Raw genomic sequence first — 23,954 nt, forward strand, 5'->3', positions numbered from 1 at the left:
TGATTTTATAGGCTTTGCATCATAAAAATTGAATCTGCTCAATATATTATCTATATATTTCTCTTGAGATAGATCTAAAGTTCCTTCAACTCTATCCTTAGTAATCCTCATCTCAATTGTATGCTTTGAAGATTCTAAGTCTTTTATTCTAAATTCTTTTGATAATTGTTACTTTACTTATTTATCTCCTCGTCAAAGTCTACTTACACATATAAAATACAACCAAAAATTCTTAAGATATATATATATATATATATATATATATCCATATCTTATCTTATATTTGGAGGTCCAAATAATTTAAAGGTCTTTAATTTATCAAATAAGTTTCTATGTTGATTGCATATGCTCAAAAATATTTGGATAATCTTTAATGTATCTTTATGATTGTTGTATATTTATTCAAAGTGTTTTTCATCCTTTCACAATATCATTTTGTTTAAGAATTCTTAGAATTGTCTTTATTATTTGAATTCTAATTTTTACACAAAATACCTTGAATTTTATGATGTTAAACTTTCATCCATCATCTAATCTTAGATACTTGATTTTTAGATTGGTATTATTTTTAAATTTAATTTTATATCTTTTAAAAGTAGAAAACACATTAGATTTATTTTTTAAGAAACAAATTAATATCTTTTGATAGAATCATTGATGAAGGTGGTATAATAGCATAAACTTCTGAAAGACTAAACTAGAGTAATTTCCTATATGTCTATATATACCAGCTCTAATTTTTCTTTCTTTGGTTACCTTCCAACTTTTGAAAAACTAACTCTTTTTTGCTTGTCATAGATACAATCTTTACATAAGCCAACATCAACATCTTTCAAATTAGATAGTTGTTCTTTTGATACTAGCAATTTTTTTTCTTTCTTACTTATGTCCTAAAGTTTCTACTGCCATAGCTTAGAATCAACTTCACATTTAGCTACTACTATTGTATCATTGCTTTCTTCAGTCATGTACAATGTTTTCAACTTCTTACCTCTTACCACAATCATGAATCACTTCCAAATTTTGTTATATATCTTATATTATCTAGTTGGCTTATAGAAATTAGATTTTTTTTTTAAGCAAGGAATAAAGCTTATATCTTGTAACTTCTATTAGGTACCATTTGCAATCTTTATATGAATATCACCCTTTTCCATAATATCTAAAGATTCATCAACTAAATAAACCTTTTCAAATTTCTCAACAATAAAGTTGTATAATAATTCTTTGTATGGAGTTGACTAAAATGATACACCCAAGCCTACGATTTAAGACTTGATAGGATTTATTACATTGCAAATAAAAAACATCATATATCTCTTTAGTAGTAACATTTGCTGATTTATCTTCTTGATGTTTATACTTTTAATATTTTTGATTCTTCTTATTCTTCTATAGCTGACTGCAATTATTAGAAAAATAAACCTTAGTACTGCAATTCTAGCCAGTAATATCTTTGCAAGGTTTCAATTTATTCCTTTCTTTGGACTTCAATCTATATTCTTGTTGATAATTCATTTTTCTATCTTTATAATTCAAGACAAAACCTAAAGATTTTCTTAACTCTATTCTACAAACATCTTCAATGAGAATTAAATCTTGAACTTTGTTAAGTTTCATTTTCTTACTTTTTAAAGAACTGCTTACTATGGTAACAATTGCAACTCAAACTTCAAACAAGGAGGACAATAGAATCAAAGCCTTGATCTTGTCATCATAGGTTAGTTCTACAAAATTCAATTGGTTTGTAATAATATTAATTTTTTTAATGTGATTAGCAACGAGGTTTATTATCAATGCAAGAATGTACCTTATTAAAGATAGAAGGCTTTTTGTACATGCTTAATAATGATGTTGTATTGTAATAAAACTATTAGGTGAAATAAAAAAGAAAGATTATACTATAAAAGAGCTTCATTAAAAAAATTATAGAAAATTACTTTAAAAGTATAGATAATAGTAAAAAAGATAGTAAAATTAATAAGTGCTAATATTGCTTCTTTGTAAAATTAGGCTTCTATTTACTTTCTATGACCATAAATAAGGAGAAAAAAAAAGTAGAAATTTTATAAATAATTAATATTTAAAAATATTTCAAAGCAAAAATTATCTTAAAAAACCAAAAATTGATATTTGAAGAAGATTGGTTGTAAATTAGAATCAAAATCAGACCATGAGGCACAAAACCATACACAAATAATAATTCTTGAGATTCTTTGGTTGATTAAAGAGCAAGATTTGAATGAAAATTAAAATGAGATTATTATCAAGGTTGGAAAAGAATGTTGGCTAACTTCCAAATAGATTAGAGGGTTTATCTTCTATTTGATAAGTTCAATTTTTTTTCAAATTGTTTCTGCTTGTTGTCAACTAAGTAATTGAAAAGTGCACAAAATTTGAGTCAAAATCTATAGTTAAATTATTAGTTATTATGGTTTTAATTAGTTGTAGGATTTTTAAGTGTTTTTTTAGGGTTTGATAAGGATTTAGAATTTGATTAGGATTTGATTGGAATTTGGTTTAGGATTTAGGATTATATTAGTATTTAATTAGGATTTAGTTAGGATTTCATTAAGATTGTTTTATAATTTTATTAGGATTTTTTTAAAGTTATATTAGGGTTTGATTAGAATTTACTTAGAATTTACTTAGAATTTTAATTTTTAATATTTTAATATATATATGTATATATATATATATATATATATATATATATATATATATAATTTCTTTAGAAATTATTTAGGATTTTTTTATATTTCTTTTATAATATCTTTAAGATTTCTTTTGAATTTGATTAAGATTTGATTATGATTGTTAAGCTTTAATTGATATTTATTTAGAATTCTATTAGAGTTGTTAGGACCTTGTTGCAATTTTTAATTTACCTTCCACAACCAAGTGCTTGATGCATTCTCAAAAAGACTCTAACACATGAATTTGGATAAAACTTTGAGAAGACAATATACTCTTATCTCATTAAAAGAAAAAAAGTAAACAAATAAGACATAGACATAAGATAAAAAGAAATTAGATTAAATATTATTAATTACAAAGAAACTAAAAAACCTTGAAACAAGACTAGAATATAATAAATATGCTGATAAGACTTATAATGGTCTTAATCTTTCTTTTATTTACACTAGCTACCAAAATATCTTATAGAAGCTCTTTGGAGATTATAATACTTGTAGCTTAAATGCTAAGTAGTATATTGCTTCTAATGCAATTTCTTATAAGAAACTTATAAGATTCTTTTTCATTAGCCACATGGTATATCTATAAAAATCTAAATATCTAAATAATGTCAAAGATACTTCCTCAAAGCTTCTTAAGGAAAATATCATCTAATTAATATGTTTGTACCTACTTCTACTTACTTCTATTAACTTTTATTTATTTAAGTAATATGTGAATTTGTTGGAGATTCAAAATAGCAATTATTGCATTCTGAAATTATTGTAAAGCTTTAAAAATTTGCTATGGTATAGATAATGTATCTATGGATATTTGTTTTTTAGTTGGTATAAAAGAAAATTTGAGAATATTTAAAAGATTTAATGTCAATAAAGAGTAATCACAAAAATATAATAGAAATAAAAGTAAACAATCAAAGTCTTATGTTCTATTAAAAAATAAGAAGATCAATGTGATGGTTGCAATGTCACTTTGTACTTGTGTGTCTATACATAAAAGATGGAGCTGAATAAGATTACAATAAAACAAATAATTGCAATATTTTAACTTATAGAATTATTGAAATAGAATAAGTTAAAAGAACTAAGAGAGAATAATAGAAATTAAAATTGTTTACTCATATGCATTGAAGAAAGAAATATTTTTAGTGGGTTTGGAAAGGATAACAAAGAGATTTTAAAATAAATAAATTGCATACTTAAACAATAAATTATTGGCAAATGAATTATTAGAACACTTTAAGTAGAAATACATTTAATTTTTGGAGGAAAAAGAAAAAAGAGAGTATACATATTATTGATTTCAATGGACACAAAAGTTTGATTTATTTTTAGAATATAAAAATATAAAATGGTAATTTTAATAAGTAAAAAAAAACTAAAACTCAAATAGAATATATCAAGAATTAATAAAAATATTATAAATTAATTAGAAGTAGAAGTAAAACAATCCATTTATGAACCATTCTTTTAACTTTTAATTTTAATTATATAATTGTAGTTTTTTAAATATAATAAATACTCAAAATTAAAATTTAAAATAGTTAAATTTAGGCAAATAATAATTTTAATTTTTTTTTAAATAATATATATATATTTTTTTTAAATAATAATTTTTAAAATAATAAGAAGAAGATTGACTCCATGGCACATTTGATATGATAGTTCTAATCAATTAAAGAAAATACTCAAAATGATATGGTTTTTTCAATGTTATTTTAATATTTTTTTTCAATGTTTACTTATTAAATATATAAAAATAAAAATAAAAATAAGATTGAGAGAAAAAAAATTTTATAAAGTTAAATGATATTAGATTTTCTATTGTTAAGAGTCTTGAAACAAGACTATAATACAAAGTTGTTGATAAGACTAAGAATGGTCTCAATCTTGCCTCTATATATACTAGCTAACAAGAAGGCTATATAAAAACTACTTAAACACCACAAGACTTATAGATTAAGTGTCTAAGTTGAAAGGCACCTCCACAGTGAATTCTTAGAAGTTTTTTACTCTAAAAGAAGTAATTAGAATTACATGGTGCATCTATATATCTTATTACTATTTAGGAAGCTTCTATGATGTTTTTTAATAAATACATTATCTTAATAATCTGTTTCTACATATTTCTATTTTTATTTGCATAAGTAGTATAGGTTTCTATAAAACTAGCAAACCATTGGAGACAAACTTCAAAAAGAGTGGTACAAATGCATTGATATATAAGACATTAAAAATTCCAAAATGTATGATACATATGTAGAATGGAATTAGTAAGGTGTTGAGATATTCTATATCAAGAGAGACAATGTTATTTCTAAAAGATTTACTAAAAAAGACAACGATTCAAAAATTAAATACAAAAGAATATTAGAAATTAGTTTTAAAATTATATAATAAAATAATAAAATTGACATAATTAATATATATTAAGTCTAACAATATTAGGAGCAAAATCAAAGTTTGGAATAAAAAAATTAGTGCTTTTCAGTTTTTTCTTCCTGTAGAAATAACATTCTATGAATCAACTGGTATCATGGTTGGCAAAAGGGGTCCCATCCAGAATCGAGTCCCATCCAGACTTTGAAGAATCCCTGTTTAAAAGAAACACAGAAAGGACGTTCTGGACAAGATGCAGAGGTAAAACTGCTTTAGAGCCATATCCACAGTAATGAAGCTCTTTTCCACTGTTCCAGCTCGGAGAAGCAGCTCATGGAGGGGAGGTCATAAGATTATGAGGGAATTGTAAGAGATCTGATAGCAGTCTCAACGTCTTTACGGACTGAAGTTACGAGTACAAATGTAGGCAGAATGATATCCCCTCACGTCTTCCCTCCAATATGAAGCATTAGACCGAATAGTCTGCTGGCAAATCCCTCAGATCCATTACCTCCTAATGACAAGACTCCATAACCTCCCAATTTCAATACAAAGTTGAATGTACAAACCTGCTAGTTCTGAAACTAACCCACATAATCTCTACACTAATCTCACTGTCAAACAGTAAGATATTTCCATCCTAGTGACCAGATCATTTCTTCACTGGCTTTGACTTCCAAACGTTCCGAGTTCTCCAATTGTCCTGCCAGCCTCAACCAAGACTCCGTGACTTGCGGAAGCGAGAGTCCACTTGATAAAATCAGAAACGCATATCCTATCGGTCATAAAAAAAACATGAAATTCGAAAATAAAGTAGCAAACATCCTAATAAAAAGCCAAAAGAAAAAGTAACACCCAAAAACTCAGATATAAGACTTCAAACTCCAACAGTAATTAAAATGTCTAATGTGATGCTGAATTAACCAAAAGGGACTTGATTGTACGTGGAAAGTTCCGACTTACCAAGGGCTCGTCGTCCTCAGCAATTCCTACAGCTTTCCCTTCAACAGGTAACTCTTCCGACATCTCTTTGGCACTTTCGGCTTCTGAATCTTTGGACGTGCCCATAGTTTTCTCATTCTTATCGGCCTTGGATTGCTTCCCACCTGAAGCTGCTTAAACACACAAAATAGTACTTTAGAGTGATACCATACGCACGCTTATGTTATAGCAAGTTGGGACTCCCAATCTGAACTCTCCCGTAGACTTACATCACAAAGAGTTTTTGAAACTAAATGCTCAATCTGAAGATTCAGGTTCCAGTCATGCAATCCCCTAATTCTCGCTTGAAGTATCTGATGATCGTACGGATACTCGTAACCAAACTAGTGTCTCTAAACCTAATTCTTTAAAGGAGTAACTGAAATTTTCTCAAACAAAATGGAGCCAGAGGCACATTCTGAGTCCTTCATCCCTGAAATATTTTCCAGCAACTGGGTATCTAGTCAAGTTTGCCCAGAAATTTGCCGAACCGAATCATTCTCAAAATCTCTCGATAGCACCAACTAATACGACGCGAGAACATAAAGACAGATAAATTAATAAAAAAAAAACACAAATGTCGACCAACTAAAAATTGAGACATAGTGGGCAGATTTGAAAAATTCTAGAGAAAATTACCTTTGAGCGATTTTTGTCTCTTCGCCTCAGGTTCAACCCCTTCATCATCAAACTCAAAAGCATCTGCCGCCTGTTCTTTGGTGGTAGGAGATTTGGCCACTTTTGCGGGTTTCTCAGCTTCCTTAGCTGACTTGGGAGTGCTTGTTCGCTTCGCTGATAAAGTGTCTTTACTGTTGAAAATCATAGCAGTCTGAATAAGTTTGCTACGTTATACTGACACTAAAAATTAACGTCAGTACAGAAACAAACTGAATACCATCTACGATTGACTAGGCCAACCCAATTCTGAACTGAAAAAAACATTGTTCTAACACTAAACGGATAAGTACTCCAGGCCATGAGAGAAATAACAATCAATTTATAACTAAATATCTACCAAACACATGAGGGCCTCGTGCAAGAAAATGCAATAGACGATCCCCTAGGTACCAATCTACATTAATCACATAAATAAATAAACGATGAGGTGTCAGATGGTGTTACGGACTCGTCTTGTTTTGTCGGTGGTGTCTTGGAGGTCACCTTCAATCTCTTGGGTTCCGGGCTGACAAGATAGCAAAAAAATGTTAAGTGACTCGCCGTTCGCACGTGCCTTTGAAAATAGTCGCAAATCAAAGAACTGAATCGCGATTTCTGTGATGACTAAGCATGCGCATAAATGCACGCAAATACAAAGCGACTACAAGTTTCTTTAGAATGAGCATAAAATAAAACAAGGATCAAAGATACGAAACGTACTATTTTGTTCCTGAGAGTGTTGGAGTAGTAGCTGGTGTCTGCAAGAACAAGCGTGCATTTATGTGCATTAGAATTTAATACAAGACGTGGGTATTAAATTCTCAAGCTTCTTAACACATTCCAACAAATATAAATAACATGCGAAGAGGTCGTTCCAGAAGAACGAAGATAGAGTTCACACAACTACCTTCTCCTTCTTTGCAGAAGTCTTGTTCTTTTTGTCAGTTAGCTCCCACCGCTCCTTCGTCAAATTCAGTATTTCCGTTTCCCCGTCGTTATATAAAATCTAACAAGATGTGGAACGAAGTTGAAATGTTTAATGTAGAGCCAAGGTCCAAGCCTTTGATACATGAGACACAGAAAAGCCAGTAGCTCGCGAATCTTCTAAACTTAAGGACTCACGTACGAACATATCGAATCGGTTCAACCAATATGCAATTAAAAAACTAATCTAATATAAATGTGGCATATGATATACCTTGTGCTTCCTCTTCTTGGCATCATAATCCACAACAGACCCTTTGTAGAATCTGCACAAAAGCATTTGTCAGTTCGGTTAAATATGAGACACAATGAATCATTCCCAAGAGCACAGCGTGCTAAGTCCAAAGTAAGATCTTCCACATGAGATGCTGAGGGATTTATAAAAATTATTAGATAAACTATATTCTGCACGTAGGTCATAACATCAACACGAAGTAAAACTGAAAAACAATACACCAATCTGTAGTTCAAAGCTTCGCTTGTCATTTCCTTGTTAATTTTTCGCAAAACTCATCGTGCAAGGTGGTACACTTACCTCTTATCCAAAGGCCACCAGACTTTGATACCACAGCCAACAAGAGACTCATCTCCGCCCCTCTCGCCTTCATTCTTCCAAGCTGGGCTCTCACTCTAGATCCAAATTGTCCATTTACAAGTAAGTGGTAATTGTATTTTTGAGATTAATCAAACAAGACAACCATGACTAAAATCGCCGGGATGACGGATCTCACATCTATCGTATCCACAAGCGTGACTCAACAGAAACCTGATTATGCATATCCATACCAGACCACTCACACAAAATAACCGCGGAAGAGAGAGAAGGAGAGAGCAAAAAAGGGGGAGAGAGTAGCGTTAAAAAGAAGTGTCTTGAAAGACTGATTCGCCAAATTCTAACCTTTTCAACAGCACTTGCTTTTTTGGCCGATTTATCAGGAGTAGAGACAAGGCCTTGACTTATGTTCACCTGTCAAAACACAAAATCCAAAGCAGCATCAGGTTCTTAAGTCACTTCATACAATACAAAGCAGATTTTTGCACCAAATTACAGAAGAATGGACATCAAGCATCTTAAGGCACCATTAAGGAATTATTCAAGGATATTCTAGTAAACAATTCAAGAATTTTCAGATAACGATCTACTTGATGTTGCATCAAAACACTTCAACAACAGTACTAACCTTCTCTTTCTTCTGTGCACTTTTCTCCTGTACATCATCATCAGATTTCGCTTTGGCTGGACGCCCAGGCTTTCTCTTGCCAGACTCTGTTAAGGAGCGGTCGCCAGCGACTGGCTTTCCTTTTTTGGCCGATGTAGTAGGTGTCGTGTCTGAGGAAGCTCCTGCCATTTCATCCCCACTGATTCCATCATCCTTCCTACTAGAACCTTTGGGCCGACCACGTTTGCGTTTTGCAGGAGTCTTTTCATCCAAGTCCTCTTCAGGTTCTTTTCCCACTTCAGGCTTCTTTGCTGACTTCTTCGCAGACTCATTTTTATCCACTGACTTCCTTCCACCACGAGCAGGTCCCTTAATTATAACTCCTGTTCCCACAGTTGCAGCACCCTTTGTTGATTTATCATTTCCAAGTTTACCCTTCTTAGGTGTAGGCTCACGCACACTTTTCTCTTCCATCTCCAGCTCTGCATCTGAAACAGTTTCTCCGTTGTCGAATCGCTTCCCTCGTTTGCGACCCCTTGGGCTTGAAGGCTATTCAAACAAAAAACACACAGGATAACAATATCTGATAAGTACATCCTACCTGCTTGGCAGGTTTGTGCAAGACCATTGTAAAGTTACATGGGATCTCTACTTAAGCGATTAACTTAAATCGTTCCACAGGATTACCTAGTATCAGCAAATCAGGTCACTCCATAAAAATAATTCGTATCTTCATGACAGCTATATATGAGCTAACTCCATAACGCTGTACAAAACAATATCTTTCGTTACATTAACTTCCCAGGACAGACGTCTGCAGAAATTTCCCTAACTCATAGAGATGGCAAGAGACCTTATGAGTCTTTGAAGAGCTTCCAAGCTTGAATTTCGCTAAAACACCCTTGTCCTTAAAGCAAGCTGGCAGATGGCTACCGTCCACCTGCGAAAATATCAACTTTTGAAGTTTAGGCGTAACAGAACTAAGTCGCATGTGAAACCCTGGAGAAGTGTGTTGAAATTGGTGCGCTTATATAAATTTGAAGGTCATATGTACCTATTACAGCAACAAAGGCCTAAATTTCTAAAGGTATTCCGCAGTAGGACCTTGCGTATTTTATAAAACACAAAGCATCGACTGATGTCGTATTTGGCGACTATGTAGATAAGAGATTTACTGATCCTTAGAAGGTGTAAAAACAAATTAAAATATCTTCTCCTCATTGCCATAGATATGATACTAAGAAGGCACGTATTTCCTTCTATAGCTGGACAATGGTCCACATACATGCAACAATTACACCTTGGACGCTATTCCTTATATTCGATTCAGGTTAAGGCAGCTCATTACAGCAGAGGATGGACTACGAAGTAATTTTAGATGACCTATTAATTGCAAGACACAGACATCAGAGAAAATGATATCACCTTTGAGGGCCCTTCCACTGCTTTCTTAGCTTCAGTCACTCCAGTCTTCTCTTCCTCTCCAATTGAGGAAACCGTTGCATCTGATTCAGGGCCTTTGGATGCAGTTTCAGCCAGTTCTGGTAACTTGGACTCGGTTGGTTCAGGTGCCCCAGACTTGGATGGTTCAGATTCTTTAGATTCAGTTGATTCAAGTGCTTTGGTTTCATTTGGTTCAGCTATTTCGGTTTCCATTGGCTCCAGTGCTACGGACTCTTTGGGTTTAGCTGTATCGGTTTCCATTAACTCAAGTGCAACGGACTCTTTGAGTTCAGCTGTATCGGTTTCCATTGACTCAGGTGCTACGGATTCTTTGGGTTCAGCTGTGTCGGTTTCCATTAGCTCGGGTACTACGGACTCTTTGGGTTCAGCTGCCTTGGGTTCGGCTGACTCAGTTGCCTTGATTCCCTTTGGTTCGGCAGCGCCGGTACCCACTGACTCAGGTCCGGCGGATTCCTCGGGTTCAGATGCCTTGGATCCATTTGCTTCAGCTGCAACAGTTTGGATTGGTTCAGGTTCCATGGATTCATCTACCTCGGCTGCCTTGGATTCACTTGGTTCAGTGGCCTTGTCTTCTTTTGATTCAGATACCACGGTTTCCAATACATTAAGTTCAGCCGTCTTGACTTCAGAGGGTGGCTTGGATTCTGTGGCGTTTAGTTCAGAAGCCTTTACTTCAGCTTCATTAGCCTCAACGGCCTTCACATCAGCTGCATTTAACTTGGAGGCCACGACTTCAGATGCCTTCGATTCAGAAGTCATTGCTTCAGTTGCATTTGGTTTATGGGCCTTCACTTCTGCTGCATTTAATTCGGCAGCCTTTGTAACAGGTGCTTTCGACTCAGGAGCCGTATATTCAGGAGACACGGATTCAAGTACCTTGTACATAGAAGCTGGAAGTGGAACGACACCTGGGTACGTCTCCACATGCCTTTTCTTTGGCGCAATGTCCTTGGTAATCAATATGGCAATGTCACATATTGCATATAAAGTCTACAACGAACATACATGATCACTGTCAGAGTCACTCAGACCATCGACTGAAACTGGATGAACATAAGAATGTGCCATGTATAGCTTAAGAAGAAGCCCGAAGCCTTTAAACACCTCACTATCTGTCGCAGAATTCGCACATCCTAAACCTGACCCCTACAATATCATGTCCATATAATTACTTACTACACATATCTATGCCAAATCCGATTTTATCCATTCGCTCAAGCTCTACCATCCACATACAGAAGAACCGTTAACTACAACCTTCACGCACACCGATTGAGTAATGTATGATATGATTGCAACATTCACAAACAAAAGATTCAATATCCCAATTGTATCGACTTCGTACAGCTTGTAGAACTGAAAACAGAATATGAGCTCAAGGAAAGCTCAGAACTTGGTAATCATCCTTGAAAGCACACAGGAATCACTACGAACCTCAGTCTTCGTTCTGTCAACAACATTTTCACATCCTTTGATAGTGCGTAAAATCGCTAGAATAAGAGGTACATTATCTCCATCATATTTCTTAGCAGCCTCATTTTTCCCATCTGATTCTTGGTGAATAAGTGCCCGTAAGAAAAACAACAACTCTCTGCCATTCAGTTACCAAAAAACCTGATCAGGCACTACAAACATAATCAACCTCACATTTCATCACTTACGGAGAGCACAAACTATGAAGGTACACAGAAACGACACCACTATATGCGCACGATCTTCCTCGCCGCAAGTCGTAAGCTACTACAAACTATTTCAGAGACAACGGAAAATTCAGACTGCATCCAAGAATTTGATCAACAGAAAAAACCTCAAAAAGATGCACCTGTAGAATGGCTCATAGGCTGCTGGTTCTGGCTTAACCTCTCCAGACTCTACTGGAAAGTTGGGATGGTGAGCCAAAACATGTACAAGGTAAACAAGAGCATATTCTGGATGCAACGTAAGATTTGTCTTCTCAGCTTGCCCGGTGACTGCCTTGTAAGCTTCGTTGCGATAATCGTCTATAAACTCGGACATAAAGCGCCGGGCCTGAGTTGTCAAAGGTATAGAGTTGAGATACATTAGAACACACAGAGAAACACTGTCTAAAAATAGCACATAAGACAAGCTGGACACTCCTCAGTGTCATTCACCTGCTAGAGACTGCTAAAAGTCTCAAGCAAGTCGAAGTTGCATAAGCTGAAACAACCGCAGTCACTAGAGCCAGAAAATGAAAACATTCGCATACTTACCTCTAAAGCAATATCTTTTTCAGTATCCACCGTACTAAGTACGTAAGCACTAGCATATTTCAAATTCAGTGATCGATCCTTCAGGTAATGGTGAATTTTTCTTAACAACGCACGCCGAACGTGCGCTGCTTGATCCTGCAAACAACAAACTTGTGAGAGAGTACTCCATTCAAATCTGTACTTATGTCGATTCCCTCCATCCTTGATCATTATGTACATAACATGTCCTCCGAATAAGCAAGTGTACAACACATATTTCTTGTGATTTGAGCGTCTGCAATATAGTGAAGGATGTGAGACTGAAAACATAAAATGATAACGCAAAAACTTCTAAGGTTCACCAGATGTTTTCAGCAGAAGGTCAGTTTTTGCTTCAATAAAATGATTGCATCCCACAATATTTGCTTAATCGCATCAAAGAAATCATGGACGACCGAAACAAACCTGCACCGTCATAACAACCATATGGAAAACGTCTATAGGAATCTGACTGTCCCAACGCCTAGCCAATCTCAGTACACCTTTAGCAGCTGCCAAGCGCAGATGAGCTTTATCTGCGTCACTGTAAAACAAGAAAACTAATTCACAAAGCAGCTGGGAAAACCGGCAGGTCTCTCTGCTTCCGAACGGAAAAAAATCAAAATAGCCGGAGGTTTACACGATGTGCCTGAACGAATCACAAATATAAAAATAACCCGAAGTTGCCTGTCCCTTCAAGAAGCTGAAGTTGCACAATAAGAGATGTATATACTCCGGCGACGAAAATAGTATCTTCAATAATCAATAATATCTTACCTTGTTTTCACGTCATCTGATATTTCTCCACACGCAAGAATCTTGACAAGTACCTTGAGAAGCCCTGGAAGTCTTGTTCGTTGATGTGCATTCATTTTTGGAAGAAAACTCTTCACCAAAGCTTTAAGAGCATGAATCTGAAATCCATCGATTTCAAGAAACATCAAATCCACAAACCTTAAATGATTTGAGAAAAGCCGCCAATGATCTGCCCAATAAGCTCAAAGATGAATAACAAAACATCTCAAGGTAGACAATTCACAAACACGATACTCACCTTCAAGAGCACATGATCACTTGGGACATCAAATTCAGGGACGAATTCAGCATCTTCCTGTGGAAATCCAACAGATAATTTTTGTTAATGACATGTCCAATGAAGGGACAACATGCATCAAAATATCCTACAAGAAAATACTAGATGATTTGGCGAACTATTCAGTATCTTAGCAAGCACTATTTGTAAGTCAGTAACCACATGAGCTTGTCAACTTTAGAAAAGTTCCAACCTGCGGACTTGTCCGTCTAAGAACGTTCCGAACAACGAACTTGATGATGTCATCCTCTCTCGTTTCAAAAATAGGCATTGCATTTTGTGCAATGCAGCCCAAAGACTGCAAAACTGTTGGAAGATGTGCATTATCCTCCAGCTTATCTACCAGTCTCTGCCAAATCCATCAAGAAGACCATGATTATTCAACAAAAAATGAAGAACTACTACTACGACAAGAATCAGCTAGTACTCTCTGATAGTAATGAAGAACAAATAGAAAGAAATCCTCAAAACAGACAATATTAATGTCATTTTATTGAAAGCAGTAATAAAAAGCTTACCCCATACAAAACAGACAGTGCCCTGAGTCCTGAGTCAGCACTCATGGCTGCAATTGCAGAGACCGCAAATTTGGCTTGCTTGCGATTACCTTCTAGACAAAGTTGCTCCAGAATCAGGTTAACATTGCTGCACAGACATCAGAAATTAATGAACACATCATTCAGCTAAATCCAACTGCCACTACGTAACATTACCATCAGCCAACCCCACTCAACTAACAACTAATAACTCTATGAGGAAACAATCTAAATAGATGGCGTCCAGGATGTTATTTGCCTTCTGCCTCCAGTTGAAGGTCCTTCCTTGCGGAAATAAGCACCAGCTTTAGACATGATATGTACAACACTCTCTTTAACAGATTCATAAGGTTCCTTCAATAACGTCAGCAAGTCGTCCTCAGCATCTGCCAACAACTCTGGGGAGTATATGACGATTTCCTGCAGAAATGTGGGACGAGTGAGTCCGTCAGGAAGGAGAACAGCAGATTTCTATTTTTATGGGAGTTCTAAGTACAGTAATATCAAGAAACAATTCGTCTGATCCTTGTAACAGTTGGAAAAATTCCAGGTGCCATACTCCATGACCAATAGATGTGTAACAGTAAACTCCGGTACACTAGACACTAGTCAAACAAGATTAATAAGTCATATGTACAAAACAAACTTCAGTGTCACTTCATAACATAAAGATCCTGGCAAAATGTCTTGACAAGCGAGGTATTTGAGGAGTGACTATCCAAAGTTATAATAAGCAATTCTGCACTCACCACAAGAAGCGAAAGACTTGTAGCAACAAGGTATTTGTTGTCCTCAGAATCCTTACAAACAAGAACTTCTTTTGTAATTGCGTTCACACACTCCTTGCTAAAGAAAAAATAGCCGCACTTGGTGGCAAGACTTTTCATGAAGACATACTCCGGATGCTCCACTCCTATTTTCTTTAACAGATCCTCCTACGCACTCCAATGTTGTATTAGAAAATGCCAATCAAGATTTAGAGCTCAAGTCTGTTAAGATAAGCGTGGTTTTTGCTCATGAGCATAAACCTATCTCCTTCATTACCAGCAACAACAAACTCTGTCGCTGTAACATGGTGAACATCCCCAATTGATCTCCTCGTAATCCCAAAAGGGTCGAGAAGATCCAAGTCCTTTTCTTTCTTGGTAGGATCAGTGAGTTCGAGAACCACGGAACAGAAAGAGTATACAAGCACATCAAGGCCAAAGAAGAAAGGCACAGAACGAAAGAAAACGTTATCACAGGTCTTAAACAAAAACAATAGTGAATCTTTTCCAAGTAATGCTGAAACCAAAGGACCACAATTAAACATACTCGAGCTGTGTTGGCCTGTGCAATGGTGGTGATCGGACTAAGCAGCGTGGCCAATGCAGTAAAAACACTTTCATCCTTCGTTTGGTGCAACTTCTGTAGACTATCCTCCGCCTTTGGAGGGTCCACGAATTGATTAGCGATGGACTTAAAACAACTCTGTAGTTTTTTCTCAAACTCCGGAGTATCTCCCTCCTGTTATATGATTCGAGTTGTCCTTTAATCAATGTGAAAACGGATTGTATAATAGTAAATATAGAAGCACAACATGCTCACTTGGTCCATGGGCCAAAAATGAAAACACGAAAGTGATAAAAATCCATTGTAAAACACCACCATGATGGGGTGAGGTCTGCAACCTACCTTAGTTTTTTGTCGCATGTTCAAATAGACCTGCATCTCTTGCTGCAGCCTGCAAAGAACCATCCAATCAAAAAATGATTCATGTAATGATTAAAAAACAAAAGTTAGATCAATACGCCGATGCTGAAAAGAGTTTAAAAAAATAAATAAATAAATAAATAATAAAAGTGTACTACAAGTAAATACGACCTAATACACATAAATGCCGTTCATACCATAGGAGTGCCGCTTGAATAAAAAGCGAAGGTACTAACAAATGGCAGATCAGCCCAAATGCTCCGGATCTAAGCAAATGGCTAAGAATGATGCCTTGAAATTTTGTAGTTTCTGAGCTCTGACAGTAGCTCATAGTTTTTCTATGATACGTGTATATGAATTGATAACAGGACTGAAAAACAACAAAGTTGACAGACTTTAATCCAAGCCTTGAGGAAAAACAATCTCTAAATTTGCATTTATTTTTCTAACATGGATCGTACCATGAACCAGTGGGATCGTCACACTAACCTTTGTTTCTGAAGGAGTATGAACTGGAGCGCTTTCTTCTCACTCTCGTCAAAAGTAGAGAAAGCAAGAACCCAGTGTTTTGCATGCTCATCCACTGGAAGCGTAGCTGGGAAGAGCGGGTCCGTGAGAACAATCTCCAAGCCATAAATTCTGTCAAGCAAAGGTCACTGTCAACGAGAGGGACAAACCGTTTATGGGTGTAACTAACCAGCCTAAGTGAAGGATTCAGTGACCTAATGATTGTTGTGGAGTACCCACAACGATCCAGGTTCAAGTTTATGCACATGACAATAGGCTCGACGAACTCACAACACACATACGCTTAATGGTTAATTTACATTGAGGTCCATATTTGCCAAGGAGGAATGGACTTCCTCAGTTTATTGTACAAAATTAAACATACTAGTACATCAACAAAGACCTCCACATGAATAGTAAAAGTATGAAACATACTCCTTATCATTTGAGCAACGTAGAATCTTGCCCGGTATCCATTCATACTCCTTATCAAGAGCTATGGAGCCTTCAGTGCATTTGGTGCAGTACGATTTATACAGCTCCAACGACTTCAACACAGTAATCTTTCGAACGCCAGGCTATACATAGAGAATTGCGAAATGAGTAGCAAGCATACTGCGGGTTAGAGGTCGGTTGCACAGACAAAAATGACACATTAAGCTATTTGCAACAGTTGGTTCTTCCAATTAGTGATGTTCTTATTTTCTGCATACACTGTCAGCAGAAAGCAGTGAAAGAAAACTTCACATGAGCAAGTTGAAAAATTTTGGAGTTTTGTATTTAGCATGGTAAAGCTAAGATCTACTTGGCTGGAAGATAGAGAAACTCAGCGATCAAATTCTCAAAGCAATACATTGAGATTTCACAGATGTAAACTATAGAGTATAAATTATGTACCTTCTTATCCCGAATCCGCTCAGAAACTTTGCGCAATACATCAACAGGAACGTACTTCAAATCAGATATAGCCAGGTCGTAGAAAGCTTCCACCACAGCCACACGGACTTTCTCATCATAATCCAGAAGTCGATCTTGCAATGCAGCTGCAAACCCAACCGCGTCATCAACACCAAATTAGAAGATAGCAAATGTACAGCTCCACGAATGTTCAAAAATAAGTAAAGAAATAAAATCCATGGTTTTCATAGTTATTATGGTCAAAAAACAAAAAACAACACAGCTCACAAGCATACTACACAACCAGCATACAATGGTACTGAGAAGAGTCCAAAATTTAAACGATTTTTTACGAGCTTTGTGGTCAAGAAAGCAGTCAATCGATATGCAAGATAACCGAGAAATCCGCCTATTTACATGCCTTCGTTTCTCATTCGCGATCAAGATGATACAAGGATATGCATCCAAGGCCCAGCCAGACTTGCCTGAACAGACCAATGATCTATTTTTAAAACTCACCCAAAATTTCATTCGCTTGCTCGCCCGAAGGATTTGCCTCCACGTAGGCTTTAGCACAGTTGACCACTGCTACTCGAACGTCAGCTACTTTATCACTGAACCGCTTCAGAAACTCTGAAAACACAAGTGGATAATCCTGTGCGAATTGTCGGCCTGGAAAAGCGAACAGTCGTCCTAAGAGTTCAACTGCTTTTAAACGTACGTCTACTTTATCTTTCTGCAATTCAACACTAGAACACTTCAGTACTGTTGAATGAATCAGCCTAGAGTCAAGCAGCCGTATGAAATACTTGCAAGAACGTCGGAAGGAGACACAATCACGCAAACAAAGCGCGTGATCAAATTACAAAACAAGAGATATGGACTGTACCACGAGCTCGTCATTAATGTTGGGTGTGACGCCTGAAAGCAACTGAGGGGCACAACCATAGAGTTCAGATATAACTTGATGATGATCCTTATGAAGTCCACTCTTAAAACTCTTCCCTTCCACCATAACAGATGTCAGAAAGCTCCGCACATAAGGCTCCAACTTGTCAGCACTCCTTTCTACGACTGCAATTGCCAATTTGCGTGCAGCCGATCCCTCCTGTTCACAAAACAATCCAAAGAAAACAATCACATCAAATTCAATGCATATTTCAGGGAAAACAACACTCAATGGCGGGAGTGAACGGAGCATTACCCACGGCGAAGATTGGTGAAAGTCAATTTTGACAGAATAATACAGAAGAAAAGAAGGAAGACAAAATGCAAAATTGAACCAAATAATTTTCATACAAGTAATCATTAAATGAGTCAGAAAATAGATACCGTCCACCAAAAGTTGCTAAGATAATGACGTGAGAAACAACCCAACTAGTTTTAATTTTCAAAGAACTTACCTTGTTTGTCTTCAACAAATTCTTGAGAATGACCTCCAGAATTTCAGTAGGAATCTTTTCGCTTTCCTCCAAAACAAGACTCAAGATATTTCTCATTGCCACGAAGACATTTTGAGGATGATCAACGCTGCGAAAGTTAACACGGGTATGTTTTTATTTCATCTACAGCTATATCAGTAGTCGCACAAAAGCAGAGCTTTACGACACCCTGACTACGATAAGAAACAGTATGAAACGACAAGGAAAGGTACAGAAACACCAATGTGTCTTCTTAAATATTTCATGTAATTAGGTGATTCATACGCACCTTGCAGTGTCAAAGAAGATCTCAAACATCTCCAATATAAGATCATCGCATTCCAAATCCAGCATCACTACACATGACCTGACCTTCGCAACTGTCTCCAAAATATTCACTCTCCTTGCAAATGAAGAGCTGTTTACATCATCAAGGCCTTTGAAATTTGTCACAATAAGTTGAAATATCTCCTGCGAATAAACCAACAAAAGGAGCTATGTTTTTGAGCTAGAAACAATGAAAACCCGAAAGGCAGCGTTTTGGGCAACAAATATCTCAAAAATATACACAAAGAAGAACAGTTCAACAAGGCATTTTTGATAGAAGAGCAAGAACATCGCAGAGGCTCCAGAGTGCCATATGGGAACGTGAGAACAAAACTACCTTCAGGGTTTCATCACTGTAAGGAGCATCAGGAGCCACGATTCTCATAATTTCACTGAGGCAGATGGCAACAAGCAACCCAACTTCATTGTCTTTGTGTCTCAACAAAGCTGGAGACACTAGAGCTTCGGAACATCCTTTCATCGCATTGTGAGTGCTTTGAGGGGGCGATTGATCCAACTCTGCAAGTAAAGCTGAAGATTGCTGCAAGGACAGAAAATGACTCCGTTAAAATCTCGAGAAACTTAAAATGAATCATCAGAACCCATGGACACAAAGGCAATAGTATTCGAATAGAAAAGTGTAGCGGCCAAGAAATAAAGAAAAAAATGTCCACTGCGGCAAGAATACTTAAATGCAAGAATAAAAGAGGAAGCTATAGTCAAATTACTAAATTTCAGACATCTTATTACCATGCAGAACGCTCATCTAGTGACATTTTCCAAAGAACGCATGAACGCAGGAATATGATAAGAAGAAGACTTCAAAAGAAAAGAGCATAAGATACCCGAAAACATTCATGCATTTAAAAAGAAACTATACCAAAAATGAGGTAAAAGATTACCCGAACGGGTAGAAACCACAGCCGGTAAGGATGGGATTCAAACCCTAAGGGTTTTCCCAACATATGAAACGACCAGTCCTAAAATACCTTGACCAAAAGGATAGGAGGCCAGACATAGTAAAAATTGCAAGTACTGAAAATGCTCACACTAAAGGGCAAGGGCTGTTACGGACGAGACCCATAAAAACGCAACTAACAAGAGGCGATGACTATGCTTAGAATCAGACAGATGATGGAAATAATGGCAACTTAGTGTCCACGTAAATGGCCCGAGTCAAAACCCTACCTAAGATTGCTCACACCGAGCATACCATTTCAGTGTCCACAGATACTGTTCAAACCCCTGCTAGGGTAATGATGTTGCTTCCACTTGAGATTTCTGACAGTATTTTTGTCTAAACTACCGTACTGAAATATGCTCATTTTAACTACGTTAGAAGTTTTTGCCAAATAACATCTAGCTTCTGCATACTACTTCTACAATATACCTAACAAGGAACTGGTTCGGTACTGCAGCTCCAAATGCAAATAATGGCTGAAAAGTTTCTGTCGAGACTGAAAAGAACCAGCAAGAATTTAAGCACCCCGTCTGCAGACTCACATTATAAAACCTTTCTAAGACTTTCAAGTACTACCAGTATCTTTTGTATATTCGAGATTCCGCAATATTATTGTTGATAAACACAACTCCACGAACGCTATCGCCCATCGTTTGCACATTGACCAACTTTTACATCGCAGGCGCTGCGTTGCAATAACGATAACAACAACAGAAACAGGTGTTTTCCTGGACTCTGCACCCCTCTGATGCTCCATGAAGTTAGAGGAATATAGAGACCTCCCCAACCATTATTTTTTTTAAAGTCCTTGGGAAAGGCATTCCAACGGCAGTTGTAATCGAACGATTTCCTTCTCCAAACTCACCCTAACCTTCTGTTGAGTGAGAGTGCTACCTGGTGCTTCATTCCCTATATGATTCCTTATCGGTAAAATACTGAGCTTTGGGAGACAAGGACACCCAAAGCCCAAGTGCTACTCAAAATTATTGCTATGTCACCCGCGGCGACTACAATGCACTAAAACTCTTAACTGTATCAAAAGAACCAACTCCACGATAATTTTCAACTCAAAGAGGAAAATATTTCCCTTTTCGAAAACATAACTACTTACCACGAGCAGCTTGACCAGAGCATCCTTCGTTTGCGATTTCCCCAGCTTCTTGCCAATATCGATCAACTCCCCCTCTTTGTCTTTGTTCTTAGACATGATTGCCACCAAAACTCACCCCACGAGCTCCCACCACTTTGTATCTCCCCCCCTAAACCTTCCGCGTTTTCTCCCTGAGCGACGTCCTTCCCAAGGCCGGCAAGTCCCTCCGGCCCATGCACACACCCACACTAGCACCCCCTTCAAACCCACGTATTCCGCCCTCGGACCCACCAATTCAATAAACAGAAAACGCCCGAAACGCACCCTAAAACTCACTCCCCTACATCACTATCCCAGGCAAACCCTGATTCTCTCTCTCTCTGCACATCGCAGCACGAACCTTTTTTCCGCTTTCTCACAACCACCCACCCCTCTGAACCCAACAAACGCTGCTGACCCACTCAGCTCCTCCTGCGGGAGAGGGATGCATTCGCCGCAACCGCAGAAATCCGTTCTCGTCGTCCAATCCGTCCGACCAGGTAAGTGTGTGTGGTATTGTTGTTGTTAATAATAATTCCTTCCTTCCTTCCTTCCTTCCTCCCTCTTGTCAGCTAGCTAGCTTAGCGGCAGGCGGACGCCATGGCCAGCCCAACTCCGCTTCAAAACTCTCTCTGCTCGCACCAAATATGGGCCCCCTCGAGCTTTCCCTTTCCCCACTTCCCCCTTTCCCATCCCTTTCCCTGTCTGGCTTGCGTCCGCTTCCCTCCCTCTCGCCCGGCTACCGGGCTGGCTTCACTTCCTCCGTGGTCACCGGTTACCACGCACTCACTCATCTTGCTCACTTGCTCATTCTCGGCTCGACTGGACTCGACTCGACCCTTGACCGTGGGCTCTCTCATGCCGTTCCCTCCCTTTTCCAGAGTCCTTGTCAGTTCCCTCGGCGTGCTCCACTGGTGAACGACTACTTCCCGAACGGGGTTCCCTTGTTCCCCTCCCTCTCCCATTTGAAGGGGAACGTGGCCATCCATTGCCTCGAGGGTGGTGCCCTCCCGCCCTTCCTCTGCCGTGTGAATCGGGGTTTTTACCGCCTGGTTGTAGATGCCATGCATATCATTCCTCAACATTACAATACACACACGCATTCATTCATGTTTATCAGAAGTCGTGTTTGTGGGTTCGTCTTGGAATTTTAGCATGTGATAAGCTTTTCTTTGGAGCCTTTAGTTTTCATGGGAATGAATCTCTTGGTATTCTCCAAAATAGTTTATCGTGTGTCTTTTAAACACACTTCACCAACATTTTTAGGGGCAAAACTTTTTAAACATAGGTTGATTGGATATGATTTAAATAATACCGTGAGATATTTTCTGCAGATTTATTCTATTTTATTTACTTATTTGGTAGTTTTAACAGTGAAATACCACGACCACTACAAGATTCGTTTTGTTAACTAATATTTAATTTCAATGAATAAGTTTTGTAGATGTTTCACAAATTAATACAAAATGCCACCCAATTTTGTTCTCTATTTTAAAGAAACCCAATAGTATTATAATTTTATCAAAAAATAGTATTTTCATGCATTGATAAACATTGTATTAGTTTTTAAACAAATTTCATTTATTTCTTATTTCTTATAATTTATTAGTTTGTATTGATATGGTATAGTCTACATGGTTGCTCATAAAACAAAGTTAATCAAATAGATTTCAAAACAATTATTCATCAATTGTACAGAAGATTCTACAAAACTGAAACAAAGACATGTTTTCTTATAAACAACGAATTTTATACTCTAAAAGGAAAGTAAAAAAATAAGTAACTAAAAATATACAATCATTTGTAAAAAAATCAATAAATTGCAACACCATATCAAAATCTGACTAAAAATATATATACTAATACAAAAAATGTAGTTTAATGTTATACACGACAATACCATGTTTTTGGAATGATGCAATAAAAAAAAAACAAAAAATACAAACAAACAAACAAAACAAAACAAAACAGAATGTTCCGAATATTATGTATGCTATCCAAAAGCACATGATGAATATGAAACCAAAATACAAACAAAACTCATAAAACTTGTTGACATTGTAAACAATTGTCTATCTCTGTACTGCTATTATTCATAATAGTGGTTCCAATATTCATGTGTATTTATTTTAAATAGTTATAAACATGTAGAACCTTTCAAAGAGCATGTGGTGACTTTGTAACTCTAAAAAACGTGTTTAAAAAATGAAACGAATTTGGAAAGAAAACTTATAATCTGTCAATAAATACACACACACATATATATATATATATATATATATATATATTATATAACTAGACAATTTATGATACTTACAAGATAAATAATTTATTGCTGTATTTTCCTTAAAATAATCACAATTTTTATTTTGAAATAAACACAGATACCCTGCATATTTATTTTAAGTATGTAAAGTTGAACATAGTTTTGAAAGATTGTTGAAATTCTACTATGGATTTTAAATGTTATTCAATGCCTAAAATTGTGTACAATGTGAATGTAGACAGAAAAAAGTACCACGATAAAAAAGTAAAAAATAAAATCTTCATTATCATATCAAAACAAAGAAAGAAATAAACGAATACAGTCTTTCCCAAAAGTGTAATGCTTGTCCTAGTAATCTTGAACTTAGATTTCTAGAATTGCATTCTGTATTTTTAAGAATCTTTTTCTTTGAAATTTTTTTTCAAACCTTCATGTCCACATTAATGCTTCTTTTAAACGAACAGCGATTGTATGATATTCTATTTCCAATCGGTTTTTGTCTTGATATGAGCTTTACATATATGCTGTGTTTGGACCTTATATGCATTCCATATT

The 23,954-nt window shown here is 36.4% G+C and overlaps 1 protein-coding gene across 4 annotated transcripts; it reads right to left on the minus strand.

The window, feature by feature from the left end:
* Positions 1-5,428: 5,428 nt before the first annotated feature.
* LOC112275526 (sister chromatid cohesion protein PDS5 homolog A) lies at positions 5,429-21,763 on the minus strand. Of its 4 annotated transcripts, none has more exons than XM_024505949.3 (33): positions 21,116-21,763; positions 19,381-19,584; positions 19,006-19,187; positions 18,699-18,825; positions 18,185-18,403; positions 17,815-18,031; positions 17,296-17,441; positions 16,834-16,976; positions 16,381-16,530; positions 15,874-15,922; positions 15,514-15,705; positions 14,949-15,134; positions 14,459-14,619; positions 14,182-14,308; positions 13,857-14,012; positions 13,625-13,681; positions 13,348-13,484; positions 12,997-13,114; positions 12,553-12,687; positions 12,144-12,349; positions 11,756-11,912; positions 10,283-11,311; positions 9,711-9,797; positions 8,879-9,406; positions 8,596-8,664; positions 8,233-8,327; positions 7,912-7,963; positions 7,621-7,719; positions 7,434-7,471; positions 7,183-7,239; positions 6,696-6,865; positions 6,039-6,187; positions 5,429-5,778 (listed from the first exon to the last, which is right to left on the minus strand). In XM_024505949.3, exons 1-33 carry the CDS (start codon positions 21,209-21,211, stop codon positions 5,728-5,730), a joined length of 5,589 nt encoding a protein of 1,862 aa, XP_024361717.1. In that variant the 5' UTR covers positions 21,212-21,763; the 3' UTR covers positions 5,429-5,727. The 4 variants fall into 4 exon arrangements, with proteins under 4 accessions (XP_024361717.1, XP_024361718.1, XP_024361716.1 ...); XM_024505950.3 differs by having other exon boundaries at positions 5,429-5,805; positions 21,116-21,523; XM_024505948.3 differs by having other exon boundaries at positions 5,429-5,825; positions 21,116-21,523.
* Positions 21,764-23,954: the final 2,191 nt, after the last annotated feature.

The sequence above is a fragment of the Physcomitrium patens genome, chromosome 23, assembly GCF_059467195.1.
Source record: "Physcomitrium patens ecotype Gransden chromosome 23, ASM5946719v1, whole genome shotgun sequence".
Taxonomy (NCBI): Eukaryota; Viridiplantae; Streptophyta; class Bryopsida; order Funariales; family Funariaceae; genus Physcomitrium; species Physcomitrium patens.